The sequence below is a fragment of the Hypanus sabinus genome, chromosome 8 (assembly GCF_030144855.1).
Source record: "Hypanus sabinus isolate sHypSab1 chromosome 8, sHypSab1.hap1, whole genome shotgun sequence".
Classification (NCBI taxonomy): Eukaryota; Metazoa; Chordata; class Chondrichthyes; order Myliobatiformes; family Dasyatidae; genus Hypanus; species Hypanus sabinus.
In genome coordinates this window covers 57104206-57118589 of record NC_082713.1, presented here as the reverse complement: position 1 = coordinate 57118589, position 14384 = coordinate 57104206, and the positions used below count along the sequence as shown (strand labels likewise).

At 36.1% G+C, this 14384-nt stretch overlaps 1 protein-coding gene across 3 annotated transcripts in view; it reads right to left on the bottom strand.

Annotated features, from left to right (window-relative positions):
* phka1a (phosphorylase kinase, alpha 1a (muscle)) overlaps positions 1–14384 on the bottom strand; it is a 127580-nt gene that overhangs the window by 95529 nt on the left and 17667 nt on the right. For all 3 annotated transcript variants that reach the window (XM_059977275.1, XM_059977277.1, XM_059977276.1), the window contains exons 5-9: positions 10631–10713; positions 9001–9081; positions 5640–5738; positions 1910–2056; positions 185–238 (exon numbers count right to left, since the gene is read on the bottom strand). In XM_059977275.1, the coding sequence (XP_059833258.1) occupies positions 185–238; positions 1910–2056; positions 5640–5738; positions 9001–9081; positions 10631–10713 (464 nt within the window). The remainder of the gene's footprint in view (positions 1–184; positions 239–1909; positions 2057–5639; positions 5739–9000; positions 9082–10630; positions 10714–14384) is intronic.

Here is a 14384-nt window from a genome sequence, read left to right as displayed (position 1 = left end):
CATCATATACACTTGCAAGGGTTTATAATAGAAAAATACTGATTAAGAAAATGACACTAAAGTGCAAAATATTGTCAGAAGAAAATACATATTAGAGCTATTCCATACTTGAATGATCAAGAATCACAGTATTATTTAATGCTAAAAAAGCACATTTGTGGGGAAAATAAGAGTTCTACCATACCTCTATTGGCGTTTTATAACCATCTCTCAGAAACCGGCGGCAACCATAATGACCCTGTTACACAAAAGCACAGCCAAGTTATTTGGATCATCTCTGCACCAATGTAGTCCCATTTTGAATGTAATTCCACATACAAAATTATGTTTATTCCTTATATGATGCAAAGGTGAAAATCAAATCCATTTAGAGCAAGGTTTATAGCATCTCACGATCAGCTTCACAAGTTGGTTTAGTTGAGAAACTTGCAGTGAGAAAAAAGAGGAAGAGAACAGAAAAAAGGAAGATATGGAAAACGAACAACAGATGCTGGAAAATTTCAACAGCACTAAAGAGAGAAAACAAAGTCAACATTTTGGGTTAATAATTTTTCATCAAAACGGGAAGGATTTAAAAACACACAAAGCTAAGGAAAAACAACCCCACATTACAGAAAGTATTTAAGTGGCAAGTTGAATGGTGAACTGCAAAAGATAGTAATGGATCTGGAATAGTGTAAGTGGAAAAGGCAAATGACCACAAACAGCTAATAAAAATACAACTCCCATAAAAATTCACTTAAACGATGGAGCAGGATGAGATGGAGAAGTAGAACAAAGCCCAAACATGGTCATGATTGCACACTGAACAGAGACATTCATAACGTAAAGGGGACTGAATTATGATCAGAGAATATAATGAAGCAGATTTTACACTGCTCCAAAGTCACTGATCTTCTGCCTTTGGACCAAACTTTGTTCTACCAAGGTCTCAGGGACATGGAGTGTGATCAAAGGTCACTGTAAGCTTTCCAAAATTACCACTAATCCAAGTTTCAACAGAGCTATTGGCAGCCAGACTGTTGTCAGATCTTTACATTCAGAAGCATGTTACAAAGAACAACCTATGTTCAGTGGCCACTTTATTAGGTATAACTGCTCTTTGATGCAAATATCTATTCAGTCAATCACTTGTAACAGCTCAATGCATAAAAGCATGCATTGTTAAGAAGTTCAGTTGTTTAAACCAAACACCAGAATGGGTAAGAAATGTGATCCAAGTCACTTTGACCCTGGAGTAATTGCTAGTTTGAGTATCTCAGAAACAGCTGATCTCTTGGGATTTTCACATATATGTCGCTACAGTTTACAGAGAATGAAGCAAAAAACAAAACATCTAGTGAGTAGCAGTTTTGTTAATGAGAGAGGTCAGAGGAGAATGGCCAGACTGCTTCAAGGGGACAGGAAAGTGACAGCAACTCAAATAGCCATACGTACAGTAATGGTGTGCAGAAGAGTATCTCTGAAGGTACAACATGTCAAACCTTGAAGCAGATGGGCTACAGAGGCTGAAAACCACAAACATACACTCAGTGGCCAATTTACTGGGTACAAGAAGCACGTAATAAAATGGCCACTGAGTGTAACTTAAGCCACATTTCACTCACTCTCAGATTAAATTCACATCCTTCTCATCTACTCATGAATGCAGTATATAAAAATAGCTAAATCAAACTGTAATTTATACCAAGTTAGCACTTTTGAGCTAGGGTGGTGAATAGCTGGTCTGAATATATCCCAAGCCAGGAATGGAAAAGAACAAAAATTAGATTAAATTCTCTTCATGACACTTCTGAGCCCGAGGCAAAATGTGACCCATTATTAAACTGCATTCTGACAGACCTCAAAGGACTATTTGAGTCCTTTGAGCCTACACAGGAGAAAAATGTAAGCTCGTCAAAAGACTTACCTGTAGTTTTGTGATGATCTCGTGTTTTGTTAACTCAACAAGTTCAATATCTTCTACAGCAAAAGCTGGGTAAGAGATAACTGAGAGGAGACCAGCATCAATTTCTTTAGATGTTGATGCTCTTGGCAGCATTGACTGCAAGATAAACTGGAATAAAGCATATTTTTAATGTCTATGTATATTTTTCTTTGCTAATGAAAGTCTGTTCAATAAATGTAAAGCTGTTTGGAGTCCAAGACCAATCCTGCAATTTCCAATTATTAACTCAGTTCTACTAAAGTTCATATATTAGCCTTTATCCATTGCTTATAACAAAACAAACCATTGTAAAACAGCACATAACAGTCAAAACTAGTTGCACAACTTAATAACACCTACTTGTACCAGAGTACTGCCACCACAAAGCTTTACAGCTCAGGTGGCCCGGGTTCAATTCCCACCGCTGCCTGCAAGGAGTTTGTATGCTCTTCCTGTGACTATGTGGTTCCATTTCCTCCCACAGTCCAAAGATGTACCAGTCAGTAGGTTAATTAGTTGTTGTAAATTGTCCTGTGATTAGGCTCAGATTAAATCAGAGGATTTCTGGCTGGCAAGGTCTGACGGGTTGAAGGGCCTATTCTCAATAAATAAAAATAAATAAACCTCTATAAAAGCCATTAATAGCATTCTATACATTGACAATAATCAGGTTGAGTTACTTCTTCATAATCCTTGTCAACGTGTCTACAGCCTTCAATATGGTTGACCACATCATTCTCCTTAGAGTCAACTGTTACTATATCGGCCTATTCCCATTCTTTCTTGTGAAAAGGGGGTTTCTTCTTTTCTCTTTGTTACTGTGTATGTAATCAAAAGGGCTTCTTTGTTTTGTTAACTAGCAGGAATGGGGGTTTCTTCTTTTTTCTTTGTTTTGTTAAAAGCAGGAATGTTTCTTTGTTGCGAGAGAGTGCTGGAAGCTTGTTTGGGTTAAAATTTACTGATAACGAGAATTGTATTCCTTTGTAAACCAAATGGGGATTAACGTTCTTTCTTCTGAGTCTGTAAGCTTTTGTTGACGGGCTTTTGGGCAGATCAGCACGAGGGGGTCGAGCGAGAGGACGCAATGCTGTAAGCTGGGCGAGGAACGGACCCCAAGTGGGGGTCCGAGGCCCGGAGGTATCCGAGGAGGGGGGCTGAAGCTAGAAGTGCTTGGTTGACCACTTTGGAGGGTCCTGAGCTGCGACTTGAGGAGTTCAGAGGGGATCAAATGGTGGCCAGAAGACTTCAGTAATTGAGCTCCAACGGTTGTGCACGAAGGGGTTTGGACTTTGATAAGTTTGGCGCCTTTTCTTTAATTTTTCTCTTCATATATACTGTATCATTATTAATCACTTAGTTATAGTAACCTTTATAAATTGTACTCATTTAATCGCTTATGGTGTACTGTCTGTTTTTAGGCGAGGCGGGGACATCACACAGCATCCACACCAGCTGATTACCCAGTTTGGCGGGGCCGAAGGCTGCTCCCTCTAGACGAGAATAAGTTGAGCGAGCCTGAGGCGACCCAGGGGGTTACACTTGCAACAGTTGTGGCCACAGTTTACCTGCAAATTCTTTGCTTAAAATGTAAGTATAAAGCTCTTCCAGCTTCAAAGCGGGAAGATCAAAGCTATTACCTCTAATCCTCACCCTTTCCTCATTGTTCCCGATTACCTGACTCCATCCCCATAGCACAACCTTTCACTGCCTGTTCATTGGCTGCCAGAACACTTATCCATACTTTTGAAGCTCTAAGTACAACTGTTCCAATCTACTCCCATCAAGCCTTCATCTTCCACCTTCTTTAACATGATCATCCAAATCTTTCATTATTCACACATTAACTTGAACAAAATCTCATTCATTCTTTACCTGTGTAAATTCATGATCCAGCAATGCTTTATTTAAATTTAAAGCTCATACTCAGTTTTAAATCCTTCATCAGTTTCTCTCAATCTCTAAACTCCCACAGAGCTACAGTCCTCAGATTTCACTGCTACTCCTTTTCCATACTGTTGATGTTTGGGCTCTTAGGTATTTTTGAGCCTACAATAAAGGTGCTGGCATATTTCACTATAATGGAGGTCTTGTATAATTGAAAGTGGGTTTTATAGTAAATATGGTGGAAATCAGCAGGTAATTCCACCATTCCACCTGGCTACTTTCTTATAAAGAACCAAAGTACTGTGAAAAGCACAGCAGGATGAAAGCTATAAGCATCATACAATATCACTCTTCACAATGAACTTACCAATAGAAGTATGCCCCTTCCCTGCCCACCATCTCCAGAGTTTATAATTTGTAATCTATCTATTCCTGAAATTAAGACACATGCAGAGATTTTATCATACTCTACTGAGATCTTCTGCACCACATCTCACAATAAGAAAGCATACAAAACACAAAGCATGTTAGACATCGTAACAATTGCAACAGAAAAAAAACTAATTTCTGATCCATGTGAAAGCAAAGGATTCTTGACTAAACTTTACTCAGCACCCTTATCTGCCCAACTTAGCACAAAAATAGTTCCCTTTTGGGGAAAAAAAAATTCTATGGCAAAAATAGATATAAATAAAACTTGGAAATGCATATGATTTTTGTTTATTACAAGTACCAATGAATTTGTAACTCTAATAGGTGGAAAGCAATAGAAATAACACGCTTATCAAAAATCTACTGCATAAGATCAAGTATTAAAAATATCCAATTTTATATCAGCACAAAGTTTTGATCAAAGAATCTGTGTTTTATTGAAAAAAATGTTCTAAACATTGAATACGAAAGGAGAAGAAATATAAAATTTGGAACAAAGAACAACATACGCAAAATGCTTGAAGAACTCAGCAGGTCAGGCAGCATCTATGGAAATGAATAAACAGTTGACATTTTAAGCCAAGAGACTTTTTCAGGACTGAAACGGTAGGGGGAAGATGCAAGAATAAAAATGTGAGGTGAGTGGGAGGAGTATTAACTAGAAGGTGACAAGAAGGGTCTCAGCCCGAAATGTCGACTGTTCCTCCAGCATTTTGTGTATGATGCTCCGGTTTTCCAGCATCTGTAAAATCTTTTGTGTTTATGGCTTAGAACAAGGAACAATGTTAGCATATTCAATGCTTGTCACATCTTTAGTGTTCCAACAACACAGAAAATGGAACTTATTGGGTATTTGTTAGCACAAGAACACAAGTTATGCATTGCTTTGAGGAACTGAAATCTCTTATTTTATACAGGTACTTGAAAATTAGATTTTCACGTACAGAGAAAATTGCTGTATGAAGATGTTGAAGAAGTTAAGATGTTTCAAAAACCAAAGAAGTGCCCACTGAAGTACTTAGTGCCCTTAGTAAAAGGGGCAACAAAGCTATGGAAATCCAAGTTGTTTAAACTAAATTGGAACTGTCATTTTTCCAAAAGTTAGAAGTATTAATTTTTAGGCTACAGTGCATGGTTTACATTTCTTAAGGCAATTTATTTATTTCATTTTTATTGTAAATGTTTGTTTTGATTTCCTTTCCTTTAGAAAAAAAATGTTTTGATTAATTGTGGATATCTTTGCACTCCAAAACCACATGATGCTGAACGCTGAATAGAAAAATCAAATCTGTACACTTTGATACTAATTACAATTCTCTTCAATACATCACATTTTACTGCAGTATAATTTAGCAACAACATATATTAAATAAAACAACCTTTCTATAGATCTTACTTGGCAAAGTTGCACTTCATCATTCATGACATGAATGACTGATCTGGGACCTCCATTAGCACCAAAGAGATTCAATTCATCAAGTGCTTCCAGAGCTGCCTGTGTTTCAAACAGAAAAGGATTTATTTCAGAACAACACCCAAACTATCATTTTTAAAAATAACCTAGGGAACATTTGTATTTCTACGCTGCAATGAAACAATATCTTTTTCCACTTCTGATACACAGAACACTTCTGATGAATGAAAGCTACGTGTACTTAATCTAATCTTCAGAAAACACCTAAGAATTTTACCCTCCGTAAACTAGATTTTCTGAACAAGACTTGGGTAAATTTCAATGTCTATGATTTCAACACAATAGATGACAGAATAAATGGATGCTGGTGGTCACTATTGTAATTTGCAGATACTCCCTTATCTATGTTATACTTGTAACTTGGGAGTCTATTTAACAGAAGCTGTTTAAGTCAAAGGAGGGACTTGGATTTCACAGTGCAATTGAACAGGCTAATAATCATACTCAACATGTGGAGTTTTGGATACACCAAGTTATTAATCAAGTTATTAATTGACAGTTAAAAGATGAAGGTGCACGCATTTCTTAAAAATATTTTGTGATAGACAATGTATTATGATTATGGAGGAAATGATACTAGGAAAGGAAAAACAATAACATGTTGAGAAAGAATCCTTTAATATAAAAATTTCAACTGATGGGTTTGTAATGCAACTCTATGAGAAACAGTTTGTACCTCTGGTGCCGTATTTGCTTTGCAGAATAAAATAAAAACAAGATGGCTGGGAAGCAGGTAAGGAAAAAAGAGATTCAAATATTAATACCATCATTCTGATAAAGATGATCAATTAAACTAGTGCCTCTACACCGAGTACAGCAGAATTTGGTCAGTTACTTACCAAGATTTGAGAGCTGGAGAGGAGAAAGATTCACAACTGCTAGAGTTAGTTGAGATAATTCATCAGTTCTGATTGATTCTTTATTGCTCTAAGGTAATTAGGATACTGAAAGCACGTTTGCTAACATCTGCAGATTTCCTCATGTTTGCCAACCTCCTGAAATTTGGTAGTTGAGCTTGTGCACAAAGAATGAAAACCACACAGATACCTTAGATTTCCATGAGGGATACTGCATATTTGTCATGGCTTAATATTTTGATTAGGTTGAAAAGAAGACCATTGTTAAAATATCTTTTGCTTACTGTTCCAGTTCATCACAAGGACATTGAATATAAAATTATGGATGTTATGATAGTTAAAGGTAAGGGCAGAACTGGAAATAAAGCTAGGCAGTTGATGGAAGGGTGAGTGAGGAAGAACATTGGGAACTGTGACCATAATTCTGTGGGTTTCAAAGTAGATATGGAAAGGGTAAGATTAATGCTCAAGCTTAGTTGTTGCACTGAGGAAAGGCTACTTTTACTATCATGAGAGAGGACCTGTTGAAAGTAAATTGCAAGCAGTTGTTTGTAGGTAAAATAACAGATTACAAATGGGAATATATTTTAGGATAATAAAAAGAATTGTAAAGACTTCCAGTGAAGGTGAAAGACAAAGACTGCAAGATTGGGGAACTTTGTATAACTAAGGGTTATTGAATGTTTGATTGGAGGAAAAATCAAGCATATGGCAGGCATAGGCAATTAGAAATTAGAATATATACAATGTCAGAGATAAATTAAGAAATAAATTAGGAAGGCAAAAAGAGGCCACGAAGTTGGCATTTAAGATTAAAGAAATTCCAAAACATTCCATAAGTTTATCAAGAGCACGTGGGTAGCCAAGAAAAAAGTGGGGCCCCTTAGTAACCAGAAGGTGGACCATGGAATGTAGGCAAAGTTCTACATGAATATTTCTCATTTGAATTCACCAAGGATATGGAAGAGAGAGAGTTCAGGGAGTGGGTTGTGAATAACCTGCAGCAGGTGACCTTAGCTGATTTGGGATACATAAGCTTTATAAATATCTAGGGGCAGGCAATATCTATCCCAAATTCCTATGGGAAGCATGGGAGGAGAAACATGGGGTCCTATCACAGATACTTGCATCTTCATTTCCAACAGATAAAATACCAAAACACTGGGGGGATAGCTAACATTTAAGAAGGGAAGCAGAAATAAGTCAGGTAACTACAGGTGATGACCCTTATGTCATACGTAGGGAGATTATTGGAGAAATCCTAAGGGATTTATTAATTTATGTACATTTGGAAAAACAGGCTGATCAGGGACAGTTGGCCAGCATGACTTTGTGTAGGGGAAGCTCTGTCCTACCAACTTTATTGGGAGTTTTTTGAGAAAACAACTAAAAGGAACAACAAAGGGAGGATGGTATATGTTCTCTACATGAACTTTAGTAAGGCTTCATACTGGCAACACAAAGATAAAACAATGAAGGTGACATATGGCATACATAACTTTATAGTAAAGGCACAGAATATGGAGCTGGAAGATTATGTTGCAACTTTAGAAAATACTGGTTGGACTGCACTTGGGAGTACTGTGTGCAGCTCTAGTCACTACACTACAGGAAGGATGCGAGTACCAAGGAGATTCACCCCACACATTGCCTGGGGTTTAAGTATAGGGAGAGGTTGAACAGACTGGGGTGAAATAATCTTAGAGATCACCTGATAGTTGTGTATAAAGAATTAACAGGGTAGATAAACAGAATCTTTATTCAATGGCAAGGTTATCAAAATCAAAAGGGTTTATGTTTAATGTGAGATAATGAAGCTTTAAAGCAGATTTAAACAGTCTTTTAACTCAGTTAGTAGCGGGTATCTGGAATGCACTGCCAGAGGAGATGAGGGACACAAATACAATCATGATGTTTAAAAAACATTTATTTAAGCACAAAAATATGCAAAGCATTAAGTATATCTGTGCTGTACAATTCTACTGCTCTATTACTGTACATGTTATCAGTCACACATTTTTGCATACCGTTTTTACCTTTTACAATATATCCTCCAGTTCTCACCTCTTGCACCATTCCACCATTGGCAACCATATCTTCAGCCACCTTTGGCCTTAAGCTCCAGAATTCTATCTTCTATTAATCTTCTTGATTAATCTGATCTTTAATTTTTTTTTACTATGAATAAGGTTTTCATCATTATTCTATATTTGGCATTTCAGTGGAAGAAATATGCTTTGGTTAATCATGCTACCCTAGCAATTGCTGTATAAATGTAAGCTGCTACTGTTTCTCAATTCCTTGTAGCTAACAGAAAAGAGATTTCCATTCCACAACTCCAGGTCCCAAAAAGGAGGTTGTTCAATTCCATCACTTTGCCTTTCTAAAATTATAAAAATTGCATTAAACCATAAATTAATACTTACTTTGGCCATTCCTACCGAACTGGCATTGAGCTCTGGAATTCCTCTGTTAGTTTTGTCACCACGTTCCCACATCCCATAGTCCTGTCACAAAAGAAAACAACAAAAATATATGCAGCACATGAAAGAAACTATTAAGGTTAGCTTGGACAAATGCAACAAGTTAGAACCTGGCAGTCTGGAATGGAGTTTCAAACATAAACATCCGAGGCAGAAATAGCAATGGTACCAAAATCAAAGACTCTTGCCAGAAAAATAAGGAAAGGAACCAAAATATGTTATTTTCAGGGATGAGATAAACAGAGAGAAAAGAATAACTGCAACCATTCTGTTCCATTGTGTACCACCTATTTACCTCAGTGCAAATGCTATTGATCCTTCTGGATGTTTTTCACTGATTGTCAGCATCAAAGAAAACCTTCAACCATTGCAATTCACTAATGAAACTTACAACCTAGTTGTAATGCCAAAAAATTGTGCTCCAGAAACAGCTGTACTTCTAGGCACATTGTTCAGCACAGTTGTAACATTGACATCCACACAGTAAAATGGAATATCACCAAGATTTGGCCAACCCACAAAAGGTAAAATATATCCAAACTAACCAATTTTCACCAAAATGATGAACAACATCATAAACAATATTATTGGTGCTTAAGGTCTTAGTTCAGCCTTGATCTAAATGTAGGTACAATGACTTGAATCTGAGGGCTTAGGTCTGAATCACAATAATTGATATCGGGCATTAAGGAACCTTAGCAAAATTCAAGCTATTAGAAATGAGGCTGAAAACTGTTTATGAATCGGAGTCGCTTCAGCTCTGCTTAGGGCATTGTCCTAGGTTCAGACTCATAAGTTTTTGAAGAAGCTTACTTTGATCAGAGATAATTAGCATGGCTTTGAGGAGCAGGTTGTGCCTCACAAGCCTGATTGAATTCTTTGATGATGTGATAAAGCACACTGATGAAGGTAGATTGATGGTTGTGGTACATATGGATCTAGTAAGGTGTTTCATGAGGTAGGCTCATTCAGAAAGTCAAGAGGCTTGTGATCCAGAGAAACCTAGCCACGGTTTCAGAATTCACATGCCTATAGAAGAGAGAGGGTGGCTGTATTCTGCCTGGAGATCAGCGGTGTTCTCCAGGCAGAATACGGATCTATTGCTATATTGAATGTTCTTATACACTCTTTACAAAGCCAAACAGCCTGGCCCCATTTGGGTATCTCACCCAAAGAGTAGGTATATAGACAAAAACAAATCATGTGGTTATTCATCAATTTTGACAGAATGCACAATAATAATATAGCAATGTGTCTTGTCATCTTGTAACAAAATTTCATGAAAGCATGTATATGGAAGTAGCAGGGAAAAGCAACTCACGAGTGTCCTTACCAAAGGATTTAGACAAACCCAGTGGTGAAAGGAAGACAGTGCGGCTTATTAATAAGAAAACCACCAAAATATTCAGTACTAATATGTAAACATATTAATATGCTTAATATGTAAAGCAGATTGTCTTTATTTGTACAACCGTACCAGTAAAAAAATTTTTCTTCACCGAACAAAACACAATATTCCTCCCTACAAAACTGCAAAGTGAAATCAGAAGGGTCAGGATATCTGGATACTCACTGCAACTTTGTATGCTACTTCAATATAAAATACAAGATTCTGTATAAAATTTACTTCATCCAAAGTAAAAATTATATGAAGCCCTGGGGGGAGAAAACAGACATTATTAAAGACTTAATCTCATGACTTAGAATGTAGCATTAAAACAGTTCTGTTTTTGATATCGATGGAATTATGTAGAAACTCAAATTTACAGTAATTAACTATAAACCTTTAGTGTTGAATACAAAATTTCAACTATGGAGACCAAATTATTCAATTCCACTGTGCAATAGTGACAGTACATCAGCAAATTTTCAACAAGAACTGGATATTGGTGATGGCAAAGTTTATACATGAACAGAAAGCCTAATATTTACACTAAAAGATTGAGATCATTAAAAATATTTAAGTATCATAAATTAAATATGTCATCATGCAGATTTAGACATGAAGCAAATTGCAGGCTCTGTAATACAAGGACCACAGTAATACTGCAAATCAGGTCACTGAAAGTGAATGATTATCCATATCACTGGGCTCTCTTGCTTCAGGGAATTATGAGATTAAAATTACAATGTTTTTACAAGTCTACTATTTTATGTGTTAAAGTAGGTGTCTAGCTATGAATAACATGCTCAATACTGGATAGTAATAAGGGAGACAAAAGGAGAATTTCATACTATCATTAAATAAAATAAAACACCATGACACTGTTGATTTTAGCTTTCAATGGAATCCCAAAAAATGCACAGAATTGTATCAGCCACGATTAAATGAAGATAAGACACAAAAGTACTTATTGGAAACTTGGCAGTATGTAAATTTACAAAGCATTAACTTGCAATTTCGAAGTTTTAAAGAAAGATGGTGGATATATAACTATGCAAAAGATCAAAAAACTTAACATTAAATACCTCAATTCTAGAAAAAAGCTTAAACCTTTTTAAAAACAAAGTTAAAAATATATTTAAAGGTATTCGAATGCTAACAAATTAAAAAAGAAATTGGTCTCCACTTAGAATTCAATGATAATGGAGAGGTTTCACCTCCCATTCTATGGGATACTCTGAAGGCTGTCTTAAGAGGGAAAATTATAGCGATATCTTCATATAAGAAAAAAATAAGGAATAAACCATTAGAGGAATTACAACATAGACTGAAGGAACTAGAGAAAAAAAACACAAATTGAATTTGACAGGATACATTAGAGGAAATTTAAAAAAAATTAGGAATGAAATTATAGTTTGGCTATGCAAGGAATAAAGAAAAATTTAATGCTTCTGAAACAGAGACATTATGAAGGTGGATCTAAGTCTATGAAAATACTGGCATGGAAACTGAAAAATAAAAGATAGCAGAAAATACAATTCATAGAATTAGAGATCCAAGAACAAAAATGATAAAAAAAAAAATAAGCTAAGTGAAATTCAAGAAGCTTTTGAAGTGTTTTACAAAACTCTATATTCCAAAGTTCCAGGGGGAAGCATAACCCAAAATGACACCTTCCTGAATTCTCTAGAGTTACCCACTTTAAGCGAAGAACAAAATAGAATGATGACTGCTGACATAACTGAAGTTGAACTAAAAGCTGCAATTAGTAGTCTTAAATTAAGCAAGTCACCAGGATCAGATGGGTATACAGCGGAGTGGTACAAAGAATTTAAAAATGAGTTAATTCCTGTTTTACTCCCCACACTGAACTGGGCTCTAAAAAAGGCACAAGTGCCACCCAGCTATACTGAAAGAAGGCAAGGATAAAATGGAATGCGGGTCATTTAGACCAATATCCGTTCTTAATGTAGATTATAGATTATTTACCTCCATCATGGCCAAACGATTAGAAGAGTTTCTACCCATACTGATACGTAACAATCAGACAGGTTTTATATGACAACGCCAGACACAAGACAATATATGAAGGACACTTCACATTATGGATCATATACAAAAAAATAAAATCAAAGCAATAGTGATAAGCGTGGATGCTGAGAAAGCATTTGATTCGGTTAATTGGAATTTTCTTTACAGAGTTTTACATAGATTTGGTTTCCAAGACACAATTATTAAAACTATACAGACACTATATGACAATCCTACCGCTAGGATTAAAATCAATGGATATTTATCAAATAGTCTTACCCTAGAAAGGGGCACGAGATAGGGTTGTGCATGGTCACTGCTACTCTTCGCATTATATCTATAACCATTGGCTCAATACATCAGACAAAATGAAGATATCAGGGGAATTACTATTAAAGGGGCAGAGCATAAATTGGCTTGTTATGCGGATGACATTTTGATCTACCTGGGGCAACCAACATACTCTTTACCTAAATTGATGCAATCCTTTGAACAATATGGTCAATTATCAGGATACAAGATCAACATAGATAAAACCCAGTTACTTTCATATAACTATAGCCCACCAAGAGAAATTGAAAGTTGATACCCCTGGGCATGGCAAACAGAGTCTTTCAATTATTTGGGCATCATTATGCCAAAGGATTTGGCAAAATTATCAGAATGCAATTATCAGCCTTTATATTAAAAAAATTAAGAAAGATGTGGCAAGGTGGAACCTGATTCCTTTTTTCAGTCTCAGTTCAAGGATTAAGTCTATTAAAATGAATATACTGCCCAGACTGTTATATCTCTTTCAGACCCTACCAATAGAGATTAATCAAAATCAATTCAATGAATGGAACAAGATGTTATCAAGGTATATTTGACAAGGTAAAAGGCCTAGAGTTCGTCTCAAAACTTTGCAATTAGCAAAGGAACGGGGGGGATAGGGCCTACCTTCTCTTAGAGATTATTATTTTGCAGCACAGTTGAGAGCTGTGAAATGTTGGTGCAACCCCTCATATGATGCTCAATGGAAAAACATTGAGGAGCGGGTACTTCCCATCCCCATACAAGCAATTTTGGCTGATAACAACCTGCAAAGGTACATAAATACTATTGATAACCCATGGGTGAAATTGACTCTTAAAATACGGAAAACTACTATAAAAGAGTGTAATCTAGAGGGGGATATTGCAATTCTTAAATGGATTTTACGCCAAATTATCTGGATGCTAGATTTAAGGACTGGACAGCTAAAGGAATAACAGTTCTTTGCAACATAATGAAAGAAGGAACACTGTTCAGTTTTGAAATGCTTAAAGAGAAACACTTATTAGAAAAACAAGATTTTTTAAAATCTGTATTTACAGATGCGACAATATGTTAATAGGATGCTTAAAATGTAACCAAGGCAAGTACATGCTTGATAGAGCTCTTTAGAAAAGCATATCATTCAGATAATGGTAGTAGAATCATTTCAAGCATGTATAAGGGGGTTGTCAAATCTTAAAACACATTCGACTTCATACATTAAAACAAAATGGGAGAAGGAAGGAGGGATAATTATATCTGACGAAGAATGGACAATAATATGTGTACCAGTTCACTGAAATGGAGGGAGTTCAGATGGAAAAACTTGATAAGATATTTTATTACACCCTCTCAGAAATCCCATTATGATAGTAAGCTCCCTGTTTGCTGGAGAAATTGTGGAAATCAAAATGCAAATCATTATCATATTTTTTTGGGACTACCCTGCTATCAAAGACCATTGGAGGGGGATACACAATCCCCTACAAGACATCTTTAAATGTGAAATACCCTTAGAGAGCAAGACCACATATTTTGGGTATATACCTCAAGAATGGTTGAAAAGAAATAAATATTTCATGAATATACTGTTGGTGGCTAGTAAAAAGACTCTTAC